The sequence below is a fragment of the Triturus cristatus genome, chromosome 8, assembly GCF_964204655.1.
Source record: "Triturus cristatus chromosome 8, aTriCri1.1, whole genome shotgun sequence".
NCBI classification, from domain to species: Eukaryota; Metazoa; Chordata; class Amphibia; order Caudata; family Salamandridae; genus Triturus; species Triturus cristatus.
Window position 1 is genome coordinate 403,452,520 of NC_140591.1, and position 21,830 is coordinate 403,474,349.

Sequence of the window (21,830 nt, forward strand, 5' to 3'; positions counted from 1 at the left end):
TTGATCATGGCCAAGAGGGAATTGACCATGCATTGGAATTCGCGGGTGGACGGCGTTTGCGAAATGGGCAGGCGCAGAGGGCACACTCCGGCTACAATTAGCTCTTCGGAGGGATGACGAAAAGGCACTAGTGACGGCCCGAGCATGGGAGGCGTTGGTGGTGGAACTTCAGGGGTTGATGTCTGACACGGGGAGAGAAGGGAGCACATCTGATCGCCAGGAGGAAGCGACGGGCGGGGAGTAGGAGGGGAGCCATGGTGAGAAATGGACGCAGGAGAGGCGGCTAGACATCGGGGACAGCCAGAGTTGACTAGGAAAGGTTTGAGCACCCGTACAAGACTCATTGTAATAAGGGGGGCACACCAGGAGGAGGGCAGGCAGAGGGGGGCACACTGACATGGGTGGCGGGAGGGAGAGGGAGGGGGGCCCCACGCGGGAACGGTGACTTTTCTCCTGCACAATTGGTGACAATGTTTAATGTAACACTCTCCGGTGGAGGGCGGAGGTTGTTGGGGAATTGTATTGCGATGTGTTGTACGAAAATAATAAAAAATGTTTCAAAAAAAAAAAAAGGGCTATGTCTACTGCCATATAATGCTTTATGAACTAAGCATATGTATATAAAGTTAACCCTCTGAAAAACCTGAAGCCAATGATGTTTATTGAGGCACTTTGAGAAGGACTGATGCAGTGTAAAGCAACACACAGACTTTGCCTTACGCCATATCTAGGAGGTCATCAAAAGCCACGCAAAGTGACTTTGCATGGCCTCATTGATATGGGTCTGCTCTCTGTGCAACCAGAGCGTCATGACGCACCGGCACTGCAAGAGGCTTATAAATAAGCCCGTATATTTTGGAAGCAGCCCGTATATTTTGGAAGCACTATTTTATTGTGAAACATTTTGTAGCGCTCTATCTTATATTGCGTGTAATGCAAGTATTAAAAAAAAGACTTACATATTCACAGCGCTTTCTGTCACAGGCTGTGACCTCATAGTACTAAAGATACACAAGTCACTTTTCTCCACTGCACCAGCCACGATTTAATTCTGTGTCTCTCTGGTTTCACACAGACTTTGGCAGTGCATTAACTAATGGAGGTTTCATAATTTATTATAGTGCTTTTCCTACTGAGTAACAACTTTTAAAAATGTATTTATTATTCATTGAAGCTGCCCTTATTTCATATGTAGCTACCCGGCGACGAAAGACCTAAAAAAGTAGGTATTTTTAATTATGATGAATGATGTTCAGCTGCCTCCAGTTACAGGCAGCTGAAATTGCCAAGCTGTCAGCATCCCATGAAATACAGTATGGTTTTCCTATAATGCCGTGCAAGAAAGTTGCAGCCCATGCATCACAGCCATTATACCAAGGGACACTGGAAGTATGATTGAGCGGCCGCAGCGATTTTAGCATAATTAGAGATTTGCCGCATTTGCCACATAATCCATCATCTGCTGCATAAACTGATTTTAACCAAAAAAATGTATTTACTAGATAGGTTTAAAAGTTACTAAAAAGCAGCAACAGGTGTTGCCGCTCTGTAGAAGGCCCTTTTTTTTCAAAGCTGCACTGGTCCCCTTTTTGTTCCTTATTGCTATATTTTGGTGTTAAACTGGTACTAATGAGGTGCAACCACAGGTTGACCATTTCTCTGGAGATCAGTTATGGTTGTCAATGATAAGGACTACCAGGTTATAGAAATTTTTGTCAGGAGGGGGTCCTTACGCCTAAAAAATATTGATGGGGGGTCTTGGCATCAAAAAGTTTGAAGACCACTGCCCTAATTGTTTCCTGTCCTTTTGTGTTAGTAGGACGCTGGTTGGGTCCCACTTGAATTTTTAGTGTGTACTTTATGTCATATGCTTATTTGATATTAAATTCTGTCATGCTGGACAAAGAATATAGCACCTATTTAGTCTATATTTATTAACCAAAGTATTCCATTTTGTCTAGGGACCCCTGTCTTTAGAAAATATGATAGGTACTTCTCGGCACAAGACCCCTTTAAGGCCCCGGCCCCCCTTACCTGGTGAGCTTGTTCTTCAAGTTGGCAAGTATGCAACTGGAGTTTAACTTTCTCCATTTCTCAAATTCCCAAAACTATGGGGAAGCTCATACCGCGATCGTAAAGCCATATCAGTTCTGAATCACGTATGCACACTAAAGTTCCAAAATTGCACAAGATCAACCCCCTGCCTGCATCCCTGCGACCCGATGGGGCTATTTATAGCGTCCAACATTTTTCACCCTCAATCCGGCATGAACTGATAAGTCACGGTCTCCCGATTGGAGATAATAACTGCCTAACTTAAATGAGAACCCAAGTATGTATATGTGTCCCTTCAATCTCCTTTCCACTTGTTTATCCCGCCTCTACGTTTCAAGCTAAGCCATAGATAACACTGCAGAAGTAAATTCACCATCCAATCACAAAGCTACAAGTCACGTGAGGGGCGCGGCTGAGAGCTGCGCGTTGCACCACGTAAGAAATGTTGGTTACGTTTATGACACGTGATTTACGTGCCCTCGTGGATGTTGTTTCTTACTGCAATTCCTGGGGAATCGTTTCCGGGGTGAAATGGTACATCCCGCTGTCAGCAATGGCCGGAGCAGGGATGTGCCTGTGTGATCTTATCAGGTCAGCGCAATTGGGGATATGTTTAGCTGATGTGTAATGCGACTCAACCGACAGGATCTGCTCTCCATGCGGGTATTCCCTTCTGAATGTTTCCCCAACCGTGAACAGCATTTTCCTTCTCCATGTGATTCCCCGTCTACCATTGTATTAGAAAAGTCCAGTGTGTGGTGACCTCCGTTTTGTGCGTACGGTCTGTGTGGTATTGCTGAGTGTATTCAGTAAATTTCTTGTTGAAGAAGGAAGCTTACATTTTTTTCATTGCCAAGGTTTTTATGGCCCCCCCCCCCCCTTAAAATGCAACTCGCCCAAATGCAAATTAATAAAAACAACTAGCTCTGTTTATGTTTAATGATCTTTAGTCCCCCTCCGATGTTGTTCTCAAGACTGGCGTATGCACTGCACCGAAGTCTCAGCCATATTATAAATATTGTCCACATCTTAGCTGCCAATGTTTCAGATTGCTTATGTGGAATATTTTCATAATTCCAGTGTAATTATGAGTGACATTCAACGACTATAAGTGAAACTTTATCACGAGCAAAATCAAGCTGTGCGTATCTGCCAAGTTTTCGGATTCCTTAAGTGTGACATTTCTGTTTTTTCATTGTGTTTTGTGTGACATTTGATTGCCTTATGTGTGACACTTTGAGTGATATTTGATGCTGATAGTACTCAAGCGTTTTTGTACATTTAATGAGTGCATGTCCCTAGCACCACTCTGTATTCACACTGAAGAGAAGTGCTGCTCCGCTAAGTCGTGTTGATATGCCTATGGTGGGCCAACATGTATTGACTGTAGTGTGGTATACCAGCTCCTGCACATTAGTGCAATTCACAGGGCTGTCTTAAAACATGTTTTTATTAATTGATACTAAGGCATGTGATCTCATGCAGTGACCGTGTTCACAACCAGCATTTAATGTAGCCAACTGACACAGTTAATAGGTAATCAGTTGGACTGCAAAGTCAGCACTGGCAGAAAGTATAAATCACTTAAGAGAAGGCCACTTGGCAACCACTGCCTTGCCTGCAAAACACAAACCCTGCGAAAATATTAGTAGTGTTTATCATTCAATGGCATTTCCCACTTGCAGACGAAGGAATTTCAGATATGTTCATCTTTTTCATTTACTTAAATTGGAATTGCAAACATCAATGCTTTGGATTTATTTAGCCACACACGCTCTACAGTCAGGAAGTGTTAAACCTTCACATTTACTTTGCACCAATACTCTTAAGAGCAGCTGTAACATAGTTTTTGAACACTTTCAGCCCTGGTCGGGTAAGAGCGCCTCTTCTCAGGTGCTTATGTTTTCTTTCAGATTGTGTCAGCAAAGCAATTACGGCTGTTTTGGCCAACGTAGCTGGCTGCCACTAGGTGTCCCTGTCTGATAGATAATTAACAAGAGTAAAGCCATCCATAATAAGGCAGGGAATTGGAGATATTCCGCTTAGCTGTCTCTTCATCTTGTTTGCGTGGCAAATTACTGCAGTAATGCGGAAACTTAAATTGTGTTACCCTAACGTGATATGCGTGGCACTTGTCAGGGTTGCCACATTAAATGGAATATTCCTATTCTTTGGTCCAAGCAGGCAAACACTATTTGCCACATGTAATATGTACACAACACATACGTATCAATCAAAACCACGAATTGTCTGTGAATGCAAAACAGTGACTTTTTAGGAAACACACAAATGTACATTTATAAACCATGCGTGCATTGGTCATTCCAATATTCTGAAATGATAAACATAACATAGCCCCCTCCAATTAAATTTTAGGAAATGCTTTATCGTTGGAGATCTTTTGCACTCAAAGTTTGGGAACTTATGGTTGACATATGAAGTTAAAAGCAATATTTGTTTTGCCTTAACTAATGTGGCATAGCGTTTGTGATTGTTTTTCAGTGCTCAGAAGTGGCTTCCTGACTGTAAGAGCTTTACAAAAACAATAATTATACCTACGTCCCACGTCCTTGTCTCTGTCCTTGCTTTGGAGGTAGAACCCACCTCATAACAGGTGAAAAAAAAATTAGAAGTAAGTTCCCACAGCCTACTCATAATTTCTGTTTTATTTTTCCTCTCTCATGCCTGAGACCAGGAAGTGGTTGCCTGATGTCCTTGCCGGGCCTAGGCCTCAATCGGACCCTTATGTGCTGGGCACAAGGGGTGTTAGCTGTGCTAAATTGGAAAATCAGAGAGACTCCAGGAAAGGAAGTATTGATCCGTAGAGAGCCATTAGGATCCTCTGTAACCTACCCGAGCGGTGGTTACGCAGTCGCAGTAAGCTCATTCTTCTTGTGGTGCAGCATTTATCTTGCTGGTTATTGTCTTGCCGTCTGAGTATTCGCCCCAACAGGAGTCCATTTGCATTTCATTTTTGTTTGCAGGCCGGTCCTACATGTTGGGGGGAGAAGTAAAAGGCATTAATACATTATTGCACACATGCATGATTGAGAAGGAATCTGCCTGTAATGCACCTATTTTCGGTTTGTTCAGTTCTTTGTGCAACTTATTTTTACATCACGGTCAAGCATTCCAGGAAAACTAGGCATCTGAATGACTCCATTTCTGATTCTTATAAGTCCAGATCCTCACTTTCCCCAAAGAGAAGGATTAAAAAGGTAAGAGTTTATATGGAGATTGTTGAAGAGAAATCCAAGCGAATGCTTTGGGAGACCCTTGCCTGTGTGAAGCATAAAGACTCTACCAACATAAAATCTTAAGAGACTGTTTTTCGAAGTCTGGAGGAAGAGATGACACCTACGGTGGAACAGAATTGAAAGTCTCTTGATAGAGAGTTAGTAACTGAATTAATATGAGATGTCCTGTGGAGGAGGTGCCAAGTACATCTTTGGAGCCTCTTTTGACACAATTTATAAAAACTCGAGTTCCTGATTTGCCTGTACCTCAACATGTTCTCGATATAGTTCTGTGTGAGTCAAAGGGTCCTGGTAAGATTATTGTTTCTTGTCTAAGCGTTATCCAAAAGAGAATGTGGGTAAGAAAATTCCAGAATCAAAAATAAATTGTGAGTGTGGACAGCTCACAAAAAGTGAAGGACTGGCCTCACACACCACCAGGGGGCATGCTTCATCATCGGCAGTCCTTGCCCTCTAAAACCTCAGTTTGATAGAGGGCGGGCATACACCTGACGACGGGGATTCACTTCTAAACTAAGTGGGGGAAGCGAGACGGACACAGTTAGGTGCTACGGCGGATTGCACACCTTGATGCAAGTCTGACTAAAGGGGTCTTCCCTCCATTCCTCCTCTCATGTAGCACGTAGGTTGAGGCTCTTGGGCTGATTGTGAGCCCTCTCAAGTGTAGAGTGACAGGTCACCCCACCTAGTGGTACCTTCTCACCACGAAGTTGGTAAGAACGGAACCCACTTGATACAGGTCCTGATGAATGCTGCGTACCCACTTGGGACACCGGGCAGAAACATGTTGACCCTATTCACTACGGTGAGGGGACAATACATTTCCCCACATCATCTTCCACTTTTTTAATACCATACAGCCGCCCACCTTATTAAAATTAACTTGGCGACTGTAATGGTGTTTAAACTTCACTCACTCCTCACAGGCCCCCACTTGGTTTAGAAGTGCATCCCTGTCGTCAGGTGTATGCCCGCCCTCTATCAAACCAAGTTTTTAGAGGGCGAGGACTGCCGATGATGAAGCATGACACCAGGAGGTGTGTGAGGCCAGTCCTTCACTTTTTGTGAGATGTCGACACTCGCAATTTATTTTTAAGCACCTTTGGTCACTTTCTTGGGAGCGGCCCCATTTGTGTTGAACATTTTGTGTTGGAGGCTGGTCTGCTCCTAGCTCTCTGTGCCTCTAGTTCCCTCCTCTGGTTAACCGCTGGGGTTAGTGTGGTTTATATATAGAGTATATACCTGGCAATCTTTGAGTTCTGACTTCCAAGAACATTTAAGGCTGTAACAGAGGAGGCTGAGTGCTCTATGGTGCTGTGAAATATACTTTAATGTTGACAGGGAGGCTGCTTTGGGGGAGGGTGCCAATATTGCAGCAAGAAGGAATGTTTTTCTATGAGACTGGCATACTGCCTCTGCACAGTAGAATGTAGCATACCAAATGTCTTTTGATGGGAGTAAACACTTTGACCCTGAACTGGAAAAAAAACTCACAGGATATTTAAAGACAAGAAACATTCCTCTTCCTTATGCAGCCTCACAACACTATCACTTCTTCTAATTAGAGTTTGAATAGATCGTTATTCTGTCTTCTAGACATCAATCAGATCAGTATATGAGGAAGTAGAAGGAAAATAATTTCAAGAACCATTTTGATCAAAAGAGCAAACTGTCTTAACTAAGAAAGGCATATAGGTCCTGGCTATGTAGGACATGTCCAGGAGTGGCTGGTTGTAGGAAGGATAAGTAATTTCCTGAACATATGCAAATGATCTACTTCCAACTCCTGGGTACTGAAGATAGTGAAAGAAGGTTAAGTTTCTTTATCCCCTTCCAGAGACTGGGACCATTCTTACACCAAGTCCCTTCAACCATATGAAGTTGGAAGCATTGAAATCTACAATTCATTCACTAGTGGTGAAGAACGCTAAAAGAACGGTACCTGAGAAAAATGCAAGGGCATCAACTCAAGGATCTACCAAAGGTGACCGTGATCTGCTGGTTGGTAACTGACTTGAGAAACATCTACAAATGAATCAAGAAAATATGGTTAAAGATGGAAACTATGCAGAAAAGAATTCCCTGGATACCAGTAGATAAATACTTGATAACCCTTTCCTTGATGGATGCCTGCGTTCATGTGGCTATATCAAGACCGTATCAGAAATACGTTTGCTTCTCCTTTTTTTGGGAACCATTATCTGTTGTAAGTATTGGCGTTTGGAATCAGGCCTGCCTTTAGAGTCTTAACCAAGATGATGCATTCTTTAGTGTTATAACTTCATCTGCAAGAGAGGCAGATACTTTCATACCTGGACAACTGGCTCTTAGTGTCAACACTAAAAGAGGACACACTGAGAGGTTGCCAGCAGTAGAAGATTGTTTAAAGTGTCATGATCTGATGAAACATTTCCAAAGTGTAAATCGAGGACATCAAAGCATAGAATCTATATAGGTTTACTTTTCAGAACAGATCAGGGAATGGTTACCTACAAGAGGACAGAGCACAGAGACTAAAACAAGACTGACTACCTTATTATCTCCGAAGCAGGCAACAGCATGATAATGGAGTAGAGTGCATGTCAGATGGCCTCCGGTGTCTTCCTTTTTCCATGGCCTCCATCAACGACCATTAAAATTCTTCTAATAGAATACTGAAAACCTGCGTCAATAGAGCATGAGAAGTTGATATCAGTAACTATAAAAGTCTCTCGAGCTTCAGTGGTGGTTGACATCTGAATCAATAGCCACGGGATCATGTATGTTCTAACAAGTGGTGCTAGTCTAACAGTATCATGATAGGGAGGTACATCATAGACTAGGAAGTTCACAAGAATCTTCTGCGGCTCACATTTTAAAACATTCTAAACTACTCCAAAATTGTTCCCCAAATGACATTTGGCAGCTACGATTTGACATAAGCATGAATCGGCAATACCCTCATAGTCTGCATAAAATATGTTTCGCCCCTTAATAGGATTTGGCTTATTGTTCACAATTGTTTCTTAGTGGATCATCCAGCTAGGTTGCTGTAACTTAAATAGTCATTTATAGGTTTGGTGTTAGCCAAGAACTTTTTATTTTATTAAAATTATATATAATTTACATATTTTTAGGGGCTTTCAGTCTGCAGTCTTCACTGCTGTGCTCTCATTCACATTTTTCTTCTGCTCATTACATACTGCATTGAGAAGTGGGTTAGCCCTCTTCAGCCACTGGTTAACTTCGCTGTGAGTGATGGCATTCTGCACTTTTACAAGAAACAAATCCACATACATAATGGTTACATTCAGTGCAAGAGATTACTATGGCAATGTGTGATTTGATACCAATAACATACTTTTTCTATTAGCCATTTTTAGGTCTCGCTGAGTCAACGCACATGCGGTGCTCGGAGAGACTTTAGTAGGTGAGGTTTCAAAGTGCTGCTGGCTGGCGACAAGCTTGCGTGCACGTGCGAACCGCCAGCCTTCAGCGCCATCTGTCTTTCCTCTTGCTTGCTCCGTGCAGTGCTATAACGTGACGTAAGCTTCACATTAAATAAAAGCGTTTTTGATCCGACTGATCTTATTTTACGTTATGTTTTTTATATGGTTTACATAAGCAAACATTTTCAGGGCTCGGCTCATGCACAGGCTCAGAGTTCAGCCAGACCCTTGGTTCGGCTCCGCTCGTCCTGCTAGTAATTTGTTGGCTCGTCCACCTCGAAGTCACTTTTTTTGGCTTCATCTGATTCTGACAGAGCAAACTCAGAGCTACTTCGGTTCCAGACACTAAAAATTGACTGGCGACGCGTGGTGCGCCTCTCAGTTCAAACTCACAGCGAGCTTCCGTCTTTGAAAAACATCGGGAAGCTAAAAACACCGAAAGAAGAGTACCTTGATGCGTCTAAGATGGGACGTCACCAGCTTTTCTCTTCTAAAGCATGAAAGCAGCCGCTGCTGCTCCCGAAAACATCAAGGGCAGCCGAAATCCCAACTTACACAGTCACCTAGCAACCAGACGCCACCACTCCCCTTTTTTGCTCGTCGGGCTACAATTTGATTTGTCGAGCACGCCCACAGACTAGACCACAAAGTGTAAAAGAGTCAGAAAATGCCTATCCATTTGGCTTCCATGTTAGAAGTACACACACCGATCAGAGGCTACCTATGCACAAATGTAGAACCTACGCAATAGAATAGCGTTTATTGGAAGTAGGTAGTATTAATTTAACTCTTATATCGGTGAGCACACGTATAGCTAAGCATTAGCGGATGCCTTTGTTTTTATTCACTTCGATCGTTTTTAGAACGGTAAACTGAGAGCGTCTGTGGAAATAGAAAAGGGAAAGAGAACGACCACCTTATAAAGCACCCCAGCTTGTTAGTAAAATAATCCATAACCCACTTAAAAGTTGCAGGAGCTTAATTTACTATGCCTGTTGTCCCGTCGCCACTGTGTACAGCGCATGCGCTTTGATTAGAATTGTTTTTTTTCGCACAGCTATGTTTTACTTTTTTTAGGTCCCGCCGAGTCAGCGCGCATGTGCTGCTCGGAGAGACTTTAGTAGGTGAGTTTTCAAAGTGCTGCTGGCTGGCGAAAAGCTTGCGTGCAAGCGCGAACCGACATACTTCAGTGCCATCTGTCTTTCCTCTTGCTAGCTCCCTGCCTCCGCCCCTCCGCCTTCTCGCTTACAAGCGTTCGGGATTCTCCCAGTGGGTGCATCTCCGTCAGGCAATAAGTTTTCTACCATATTTCCTTGATGTCTCTGTTTTCTAACCTTGTCTCCCTCAGTTTCAAGGTCCTAGTCAGGTTAAGTTCCCTTAAATAAAATAATGAAATCAAAGTTGACATGTAAAGCGCCCCACTTCCCTGTAGCTAGGACCCCGCACACAGTTAATTTTCTAAATAAACATTATTTCAGTCTGTTCTTCAAGGCACATTTCAGATTGCACCTCTTGTCAGCAATTGCTGTATGTTACAATCTCTTCCTTATTTGTTAGGTGACACGACACATGATATCCCTTTCCCACTAGTTCTCACTCACAAGTGGTTACCGAAACCTGTGTTTGCATAAATGGAGGCGATGTCTGAGTGATGAGAGGACCTCTTGTGCCTTCCAGCAAATACTGTGATTCTGCACATTTTCTGTGCATGCTTTTCTATGTGTCATGGAATGGCCACACTCTACATTGAGTGTTAATGATGTGCTGGTCATTGAAACTGCACATTGTCACTATCGCTGACGCACACAGCCATACTTGTATGATGCCATGCTTGGCAGGACTACAGCAGATGCAGCCGAATAGTAGTAGTGTAAACATAGGCAGTCATGTGGCATTACAGCCTGTGGCCTGCTTGCTCGCAGCTGCAGAGTTATCGGTCGTGGAATAATACGTTAATGACCTAGTGGTAAGGACAGTGAATATGAGACAGTATGGCAAACTTACCTGATCTTTTGAGCAATGCATACACTATGGACAAATCATCGTGCAATACAACCACATAAAAATATGTCTAATTGTGTTTTTTTAATTATAAAATATGTATCTTCTATTGTTAAATATTTTTTTTTTTTACTTTGACCCGTGAACAGAATTCTAAGACGGCATCAAATTTCAAAGTGATTTGAGAGCTTGAAATATATGTAGTGCTGTAATATCCGGTCTAATCTTATACATGCTAATTGCAATTTCAGGGTGAGCCTGTAATAACGTGTTAACTGATTCTTGCATTGAGCTCAGTTTGTATGAAGTGAAACCATAGAGAGGTCAGCACTGGTTATGACAGAGAAGTTGTCAGTCACGTACATCACAGAGAGAGACGATGACTGGTGAAGAAGGCATTTATTTATATTGCTCTGTTTGTCTCACCCTCTTGTCTACACACACTTCCAGAGTTGCAAATGTCACTGTTGTGCACACTCTTTCCCCACTGTTGTTAATAAAGAACTCTTATAATTTTTATAAAAGCAACTGCATAGATTTAGTTTGACAGAAACCTTTGGGAAAGCCATAGAGTGCGTTAAGACAATTGACTGCTTTGCTGCACCTTAAAGTGCATAGATTTCAAACTAGCAGATATGCACACTTTGTCTCGTCGTTGTGCCTTTAAAGTTGTGGATAGTTACATTTGTATGCATTGTTACCAAACTATAGGTTTATATGTTGCAATGACGACCAGTGATTTGTTACAGGAAAAACGTGAAATGAGGAACTCTATTTCGGGAATGCTGCAGGTGTTTATGGTACCATTCTGCCCTCATCGGGTACTTGCATATCACGCCATGGGCTACAGACAATTACATGACCCCTGACATAATAGCATTTTTCTTGCACATGTGTAGCCTCCAACTAATAGGAAGGGAGCAGACCCTTAACTTCATGTGGGTGTGGCTGCATGAAAGTGAGAGAAAACCTTTGCTGCGGCCTCAATGTCATAACCGAGATGCTAGTCTGGGGTAAAATAAAATACTTTCAACATATAGAACTATGACAAATCCACTCTCTCTTTAGTAGAATAGTTTGCAGTCGTATACAGACGCAGGTTTCATAGAATTGCATATTGTGATGAAAACTTCTAGTAAAGAGTTGGTGGATCTGTGCTTAGTTTCTAAAAATAATTTATGTGCAAGTTGGCCAAAGTTTTCCTAGCAGCCCACAACTGGTGCTGCCGAATGCTGTTGCTACTGAACATCAAGGCTGTCCTATTTTAACTGAACTTCATGAATCTTTTTTCCACCATCTACACTCTTTTTCTTTATTTCACTCTTAATGTTTCTTTTTCATCCCTTCTTTCTCATTATATACTATAATTATCGTCCTCCTCCTTTCACCTTTTAATGTCTTGCTTACGAGGAAGTGCATGCACTATTAGTTGCAAGATGTATTGCCCATTTACATTGTTTACCATTGATTGGTTGTATTGTCACTCTCATTTACTTGCTTCATATTTGTTAGTTTACGGGGGCTTTACTTCCTCTTTTTGTGTGTCCCCCTTCCCTGGAGCATGGCTGAAGAACTTGTGTCCTACCACTGCTCATGTTTTCGCAGCTACATTTTTAGGTCTCGCCTTCGCCGCTCGCATGCGTTGCATAGGAGAGACCTTTAGTAATAGGTTCGCTTTTTCGCCCAAAAACATGCACGCGTTGCACTGCCTTCAATGGCAACACATGCACGTTTGGTGATTCCCTTGCGGGAGGGAGCTTTGGCAACATCTGTTTGTAATTAACTTCCAAACAGATGGTGCCCAAGGCTCGCTCCAGCAAGGGAATCGCTGTGTGTTCTCTCGGCCACACTCCGCCCCCCCCCCCCCCCCACCCCTCTCACTTTTTAACCCATTTGTTTGCCAGTCAGTCAGTCAAAGTTGGCTTTATTTCGATATAAAACATATCTTTAAAAGCAATACAATTCATCTTTATATACAATTATACAAGATCACAATACGGTGACATAAATAAATTACATAAAAATCCAATTTTAAAACCATGATTAAACAACATACAAGAGCCTTTTTGATCTGATCAACCATGCCCAGTTTAAAAACTTCGCCATACCACAGACGAGTAAAGGGCGTGTGTCGGATTTTAAAATACGGAGGGCCTCACTACTTTGTCTTGTGCCAAGCTCTTTACATAGGGGTTTCAGCCACCTGAGGCGAGGAGCTTTATATGCAGGGCATTCAAATACAAAGTGGGGAACCGACTCAATCCTGGTCTCACAGAAAGGGCAAAAAGGAGTAGTCTGTGCTGGTATCTTCCATCCAGCGGTCAACTCACGCACAGGCCGCACACCTATCCTGAATTTAAAATATAAAGCCCTATCTCTAGATTTTGAAATGATATCGAGATAAGGCTCGAGTGATGCCACCTCCTTTACTGATAGGAATTCAGCAGTACATCTACCTAGATTGGGATTAGAGTTTCTAGAATCCATTACCCATTCCAGAACAATTCTTTCAAGACAGGCTTGGACGGTGCAGTCCTGGAGTGCCAAGCCTCTCCAAGACCCAACTCGCCCAGCAACCGCTTGACATCCCTCAGCCATCCTATTTTGTGCCAGCCAGGCATTGATAAAACCTCAATTAGCCCCTCAGCATAGCTTACAAGCTCCGGAACTCTCCATATGCGACCCCAAAGAAGTAAAGGGCGCAACCTTGCATGGTCTTTAATAGGGTAGCAGCCCATGTCAAGGAATAGGAGAAGGGTGGGGGTACTGTAAGGGAGACCCATTAAATCCTTCAGAAACTTGTTTTCTGAACGGGTCAACTGCTCCACATTCTGTGACCCCCAAAGCTCTGCTCCATAAAGCGCTGCACTCACCCCTCTTGCCTTGTAGATGTCAAGTACTGGGGCAATCGGTTTGAGGGTGGAGGACCGTTGTTGTTTAAGAAATGCCCCCACCACCCTTTTATGGCTTAGCAACATTTTATGGAGATGACAATTCCACCTCATGGTGTCAGAGAGGCGGATCCCTAAATAGTCAAACTCGTTGACCCTTTCTAGGGACACTGAGTTCAGTGTAGGGGGCCTACCCCTTTTCTTCGGGGGGTTCAGGACCAAATATTTGGTCTTTCCCGTGTTAATTTCTAATCCCCTCAAATTACAGAAGATTTGGAACCTATCATGGAGGCTCTGCAACCCAACTGGGGTCTTGGAGATCAAGAGGGTGTCGTCAGCAAATAGTAGGGTGGGTATTTTCCTGCCCGCCAGGGATGGAGCATCTGAAGGATTTTGTAAGAGATGCTCCACCACTCCATTGACATATAGTGAAAACAGAGTGGGGGCTAGAACACAGCCCTGGCGGACACCTCTATTTACAGTTATTCGGGCGGTCTTTTGGCCCTGGTTACCCCACCGAACCTGTGCAAAGTTTTCAGCATGGAACTTAATTATCAGAGATAATAGGTACGGTGGCATGCCTAGGTCTGACAACACACTCCATAGACGACTGCGGGGCACTAGGTCAAAGGCAGTCCGTAGATCTATAAAAGCAAGATACAGACTGCCTTTGCCCAGCATGACCACCTTCCAGTATAACAGTAGGAGGCGAAATGACTGCTCGATGGTCCCAGTACCTGACCTAAAGCCCGCCTGAAAATCAGAAAGTACCCTATTCTCCTCTACCCACTGGAGCATCCTCCCTAAAACTACCTTTCCTGCCACCTTTTGCGATGAATCCAGTAGGCTTATAGGGCGATAATTGGCTGGGTCGTCCCTACTCCCTTTTTTGAAAATCGGGACGACCTCAGCGCCCATCCAGGAGTCTGGAAGGGGTACATCATGAAAACTTGCATTAAGTAATGATGCAATGAGCTTTCCCCATTCTAATGTGTTAATGCGGATCAAATCCCCGGGTAGTCCATCCGGGCCCGCAGCTTTATTTGGGATAAGACACGAAATCTCATCCTCTACTTCCTTCCCTGTAAACAGAGGTCCTCACTCAACCCAAAAAAGTAAACCGAAAAACTTTCAGCTGGGTCTACCCCAACCTCCGTTGCCACAGTATAAAGGTTGGAAAAATGGTCAAACCATGATGCCTCAGGGATATTGCATGTTATAAGGGAATCTATGGGTTTATCCCTGGTTCTAATTAAATCCCAAAAACCCTTCGAATCCCTCTCAGCACTTGCCAGTTTTAGATCGCGCCAAAACTGATTCTCCCACTCTTTCTTCGCCTTACCAATAGCACCCCTGTACAACTTCCTGGCTGTACTAATCAATTCGGTATCCTTGAGTTTGACTGCGTTGATTAAGTCCCTTTTCGCACTTCTGCAGGGGACAGAATACCAACCAGGGTTACCCTTAGGGCGCCCCATCTTGTTGACCCTATAACCTGGGTTTCGCACAGTGAAGAGGTCACCTAGTGCTTTGGTAGTATGGCTAAACAGAGTGGAAATCTCATGAACATTTGACACAAGGGAATCTAGTCTGGACAAGGCATTGGCCATGATTGATCTTATATCCACGATCTTACCCTCGTCAAAAGCTACATTCTTCCATTTTAGGCGCCTCCCGCAATTCGAGGGACAAACGTCACTGGTTGACTTCCACACCTGAGGGGCTTGCGGTTTCTCCCCAACCGTCCACATTGGGGACAGTGATAAAGACAGCGGATTATGGTCGCTGTCAGACGAAGGGAGGACTGCCATATCCAACAGATGCCCCCAAAGCTTGCAATTCAGCAAGATATAATCAATTTGGGATGAATGGCCTACCCTATTAAAGGTATGGGCCCCACAGGAGTCCGATTTTGACCGTCCATTTACTGCCCTCACACCATATTCCAGGGTTAGGGCATTTAAATGGATAACACTTTGGGTCCAGCTCTTAATAGGTGGTATTAACAGGGGTGGAATGCCTCTCCTAGCATCTTCTTCTTGGGTGCCTAATATATCATCCTCGGCTAGGGGTTCATAGGTGCAGTTAAAGTCCCCTGCTAACATGATGAACGTTTCTACCCTACAGGATCTGAGTGCATCCTCTAAGCCCAGTAGGGTCGATGAGGGCGCGCCCCCTTTCGGGGATCTAGCATAAATATTAAAGAGCTCTAAAGTCCGCCCCCCAGGAGACCCTCTAACTGCTAGTCTCTGCAAGTCTGGGGACTTGGTTTCTATACACCTTATATGATACCCCAATAAGATGCTGACCCAGATTAACAGACCACCTGAAGGTCGACCTCTCCCGACGGGCGAGGGAATTGCAGGAACAAAGTAGGTGATGTAACCAACCTTGTATCGGGGTTCCAGACACCAGGTTTCCTGGAATAAGCATATCCCGAATGACTCAATAAAAGAGTTCCATTCCGGTATGTCCAGGTTGCGAGAAATGCCCGCTATATTCCAGCTGACAATCTTCAGGACCTCGTCATCAACTACAACCTGCGCAGAGGAAAACCTCTGTACGGGTAGACTATCCTGAAATCCAGAGTTAGTTGGTACATCACTCATCGGGATTTAGATAACCTGTTGACTCCACAATATGGGACGCAACACTAACCTCAGAAGAAGGTGAGTTGTAACAGGGTGGCCCCAAAACTACCCCTTTACAATCTAGAACACAGTTCTCCTCCTCCTCAAAAGCAGCAGATAACTTCATGGGTGGTTGGTAACTATTCTGTCAACAATCCTGCCAGGACCAAGTGGGAAAAGGGCATGGGTTTTGACGGAACAGGCTGAATTGGGGGAGATTATGAGAAGTTTGTCTGCCATTCCATCCCTCCCAACTTGCGGCTCTAGGAGCCCGGGCGGGAACTGCATAGGGGTTAAAAAAACTAAGGTCACGCGTACCAATTCCTGTGTTGGGACCCATACCGCCCTCACTACTATTGAAACTACAAACATAGCTTGCTAGCCTAGGGTCTTCAAAATTAACTATAATACAGTCCCCCATTATGTCTTTGGGCCGGGTGCCTAACCAGCTAACCCTCCTCACATGGATAACCCGACCACCCAATGAGCTAGGAAGAGGTCTATTTTCCTTCAGCCAGAATATGGTTTTATTCTTAAGTTCGACGTATGACTCCTGTTTACCTGGCTTTAACACGGGGACCCCAGTAAGTACTGTCACAATGGGGTGACAGTCTGGGGGTAGGTTGGCATTAGGGACAGGCATACTGCCGGGAGCATTTCTTAATTGAAAAATGGGAGTTGAGGTTATTTTGCCTGATTTGGTATTAGATATACCAGTACAATTACTATCGCCAGGTTTGTTAACCACAGCGGTACCGCTTGTACTTGGGTCCACAAATCTCGCAGGCATCACTGGATGGACAGTGCTACCCAGTGCTGCGTTAGATTGCGCCAGGACCCCCACTGAGACTGCCCCAAGGTTTGGGATGGCCGCAGTTTGTACAACAGGGCTATTTTCCTCAACCACCCCCTGCACTGCCCCACATGTGTTAGTTAGACTTATTGGGGCTGTAGATGACTCACAAGGAGCAAAATTCCCTACTAAACCATCCTCCCTATTTCTAGAGTGCAGTTTGATGAGAGATTTTAGGGAAAAGAAATTATCAAGAGTGACTTGCTCGAATCTGTCCAGTCGCTCTGTTAGCCCCTTTACTCTCTCTAGAACCGGGATCAGCAATGATTTCACGATTTTTTTCGAGCTGGATGATTAATGGGGTCTCGGTAGCGGGGCCTTCGTCTTTTTCAAGAGGGTAGGACGTCAAATCCACACATGTCTCCTCTACAATAGCACCAGTAGCTGCAACCCCCTTTAGCCCCTGGGGATGACCAACATCCACCCCTGCACCCGTATGGGACCAACCCACCCTACTACCAACTCTCCTAGGTTTCTTAAAGGTTTTTGAGTAACTGCCCTTGCGTGGACTAGCCGGTCGTTTCCTTCTGCTAGAAGCTAGGCCATTTGCTGCCAATGGTAAGGGCACAGAAGGGACGGTGGAATCCTCCTGACGAGGTGAAATGGCAACAGGAAGCAAAGGCGCAGAGGTCTCAATCGGCCGTGGCTCTGGCAGGGCGCTCTCACCTCCCTGCGAAGCCGCAGCAGACAAACTCTCTAACCGATCCAGGCTGGCCCTAATCGCAACAACCCGTGGGTGGTCAGGGTCTAATAAATCATTAACTAAGGTCTCAGATGCGTGAGCGAGGGAAACATTAACTAGAGGGTCAGTTGGGCGTACTGGGGAGGGGACTAATGCCAGAGAACCCAACGATGAGCGTTTACCTGACAGGGGTTCCCGAGAAAGACGCCGTTCAGTCATGGCGATTTCTTTTTCAATAACCGTGACAACCCGGGTAATAAATTGATCCATAGTCCCAGAAACACAACCAGCACCAGCCCCGCCTACCCCCCTCAAGCCCCTACCAGATCGCGTAGACATTGACATGAAGACCTCAGCACAGGAAATGAAGCCACTAACTGCATCTAGAGAAGGAGTCCTTCAGATAACAGTCCAGTGAGCAACAATACTTGCCACCCATGCACCTCCTATAGCAGATATCAGAGGGGTGGCCCAGCCCAGCCTTGTCCAGCCCCGGATGGCCACAGACGGCCCGCCCTTTGCCCGGGCTTCGTCCGGCACGTCCCGCGCGCGTCCCGCGCTGCGGCTGCGGAATGAGTTTTGAAGGGGCGTCAACCAATTGACAGGTGGGCGGAGAGGAGCACAGCTGCTGGAAGGCACGGACTCCTGGTAGCTGGAGTCCCGTGCAGTGCCCTTCCTCCCCGCAACAACAGCTCCAGGCGCAGCCACAAGCAAAGCCCCTCCTGGGACAGCAGCAGAGTCACAAGCAAACGGCAACCAGGTACGAAGCGGGACCCGCGCCAGCTGGTTCCGCGAGGGTTTTTAAAGTGATTGTGGCAGGTGGGCGGGGAGGAGAACAGCTGCTGGAAGGCACGGACTCCTGGTAGCTGGCGTCCCGTGCAGTGCCCTTCCTCCCCGCAACAACAGCTCCAGGCGCAGCCACAAGCAAAGCCCCTCCTGGGACAGCAGCAGAGTCACAAGCAAATGGCAACCAGGTACGAAGTGGGACCCGCGCCAGCGGGTTCCCCGAGGTTTTTTAAAGTGATTGTGGCAGGTGGGCGGGGAGGAGCACAGCTGCTGGAAGGCACGGACTCCTGGTAGCTGGCGTCCCGTGCAGTGCTCTTCCTCCCCGCAACAACGGCTCCAGGCGCAGCCACAAGCAAAGCCCCTCCTGGGACAGCAGCAGAGTCACAAGCAAACGGCAACCAGGTACGAAGCGGGACCATTTGTTTGCTGTTTTGCATACGCTAGTTTGTACTTGTCTTACAAGCCCCGTATCATGTCTTTGTAGTGCTGAATACCAACGCTGCCTAGTCTCGGTTACCCCTCATGTCTTTTTATTTTTCAAATTGCACATACTGTCTGTCTCACGGTCTTTCAGGTTCCTTTCTTCTCTGTTTTCCCCATCTGTCCGTTTTCCTAACTTTCTATTCCTCCTTCTTACAGCTGTTTTTGCCACCTCCTGCTCATGGTCAAAGTCTGATGAAATAAAAGTCCAGATCCCCAACATGGATGCTGGTGACGTCCACATGCAACCACCAGCACATGTTAAGCGTCGGGCGAGATAGACGTAAAACAAGCATTGCATAGCCAATAGGTCTCGCTTTTGGAACCTTTTAAGTATTTAGTTAAGCAGCACAATATCCTTGGTGCAACAACATCAACTGTTGCATGGCTAAACACTTATAAGGTCCCAAAAGCGAGACCTATTGGCTATGCCAGTGCTTGTTTGTATTGCCAAGGACTTGGTAGTTTACTCAGTAATAAAGGTTTAAAAATCATGACATAAGCATTGACATTGCCAAAAGGCTGAAAGCTAGCCTCAGAACTATTGGTTTTGACAGTGCTTGTTATTAGTTCCTCTAGATGTATTCCTTTTATCATCTGACCCCTCTTACAATATGAAATCCAATAAATATTGTTTTATTTTTATTGATATCGGATATCAGAGAATTAACTCTCATATAAGAAGTCAAATTCGCACTCTAATTCATTTAGAGTTTTAGCAATTATTGCTGTGTCATCCGTAAAAAAGATTTTCATTTATGGTAGAGCTTCAAGCTTCCAGTACCATAACTTATACACGGAAGGTCAGCAATTTAGATACCAAGCAGAGCTAAAATACATTTTTCAGTAGCAAAATTGGTGTGGTATAGTAACAAATCCTCTTTTCTAATTTTACAATATTTATTCTGTGGTTGATTCACAATAAACAACTGGTGAGATAATGAAGGATCCTTTCCTGTTGTCCACACAAATATTCAAAATATCAATCCAATTTCTGAAGTCTAATCAGAATATCCTAGCAAAAATATTTCTAACCGAAGCAGTGATATCCTTTGTTTACAGTTCAGGGTTTGAAACCTCTCCCTTTTTATACTCCATTATCAAAGCACAACATGTCAAGGAACGGGAAGTTTTCCCTTATCTAAACCTAAAATATTGAAAACTAATTCAGAAAAGACAGTTCAGTTAATGCTGTTTGCTAAAACGTCATGACTGGCCCAAGATGCAGTTATGACACGGGCTCTCATGGCATCTGTGTATATTTGCTGGAACCTGCACAGTACAGACCTGACTAGGAAGAAAGGTAGTGTTGTGCACAGGACGTGAAAGAAACTATTCAAGATTTTGTGAAGACATTTGTGGGTTGTACTGACCCTTTTGCCAATAAATGTAGGCAAACTCGCATTGCCACATAGGAATTAAAAAACAACAATATACATTGATGTCGAAGGAGGAAATGTGTCTTGTAATGCAGAAAATATGTATTTATCTGTATATGCCATACATTGTAGCTACAGCTCTTCATTCTGTCGACCTAAACCCCTTGGTACAGACAAAATATGGGTGATGGATGCTTTACTATCTTGGAAACAATTGTGGAATTTCTGCCTCGTTCATACTGTTTGCGTTTGGTCGTGTTTTTACAGTCCTGTGAGTTCTAATTAATAGTATTTGCCTTCTGAAGTAAGTGCCTTACCCATCTCCTACATTGCTTAGAAGTAGTTAATTTTGCAGTGTGTACTCTTGCTATATATAGTTTAACGTTTCACCATCTCTAATTGGCATTTATTGGATACTTTTATTTTCAGAGAGAAAGATTATAAAAACATAATGTTGGCAAACAATAGCTATTTACACCAACGTGGAAGAGCCATTTCTATGGAATATACTATGGGTGGTTCACAGAAATCCTCTTCTGGCAGTAACTCACGAAATACCTGGGTCACGGCCCTTCCACTTTTTTTTTTTTTTTTTTTTTCTTTTCTAGAGATCTTGTTCTGATTTGCTTTCCCATCTCTAACATCTACAGCAAATCAGATATGGGCGTGTTTTGTTCAGAGATGTGAATAGGCAATATGATTTTTTTTTCTTTTTTGGAATGCTTATCATTTTAGTACCTTCTTAAAGTTCTATGACATGCTAAATGCCCCAAAACTGGGAATGTGTTGTGTGTCTCTTTGGGCTTGTTAGCCCTGTGTTTTTACCATGGCTGGAACTTTATATTTATGAATACAGAAAGTTGTAATGCCAATGGCAATTATCATGGGGATCAATTGAAGAAGGATAGAATTTGCAGTACTATTGTGATTATGAACAATTAAACCGTCTACCTCACTGCTGTTTCAGAGCATCATTTCATGTCACTAATTAAAAATGGAATGATTCTCCCCATTTTCTTGTAGACTGCTGTGTTCTTTGTTCATCCCAGGGCTTGTAGTTAGTGGAGCTGCATGTCTGTTAATTATAGTCTTCATCTTGGGGATTCGGCTGTGGATAACCCAAAAGAAGAAACATTCTACACCTGAGGAAAAAGATGGCAAGAAGCATTTGGTGGTTGCTTTCTTTCATCCGTACTGCAACGCTGGTGGAGGAGGAGAGAGAGTCTTGTGGTGCGCCCTAAGGGCCCTACAGAAAAGGTAAGCATAAACTTAAAGCATCACTAAACTTTGTTTTAGTTGGTTTAGAATAATGGAGACTTTTGGGAAATCGTGAACATTACCAGTGCAGTTTCTGACAACTTTCCATTATTTCTTTATGAATAATGGTT

The 21,830-nt window shown here is 44.1% G+C and overlaps 1 protein-coding gene across 1 annotated transcript in view; it reads left to right on the plus strand.

Moving 5' to 3' along the window:
• Positions 1-2,505: 2,505 nt before the first annotated feature.
• Positions 2,506-21,830, plus strand: part of ALG11 (ALG11 alpha-1,2-mannosyltransferase) — a 39,584-nt gene continuing 20,259 nt past the window's right edge. The window contains exons 1-2 of the mRNA XM_085621787.1: positions 2,506-2,646; positions 21,466-21,699. Coding sequence (XP_085477913.1) covers positions 2,513-2,646; positions 21,466-21,699 — 368 coding nt within the window. The 5' untranslated portion in view covers positions 2,506-2,512. The remainder of the gene's footprint in view (positions 2,647-21,465; positions 21,700-21,830) is intronic.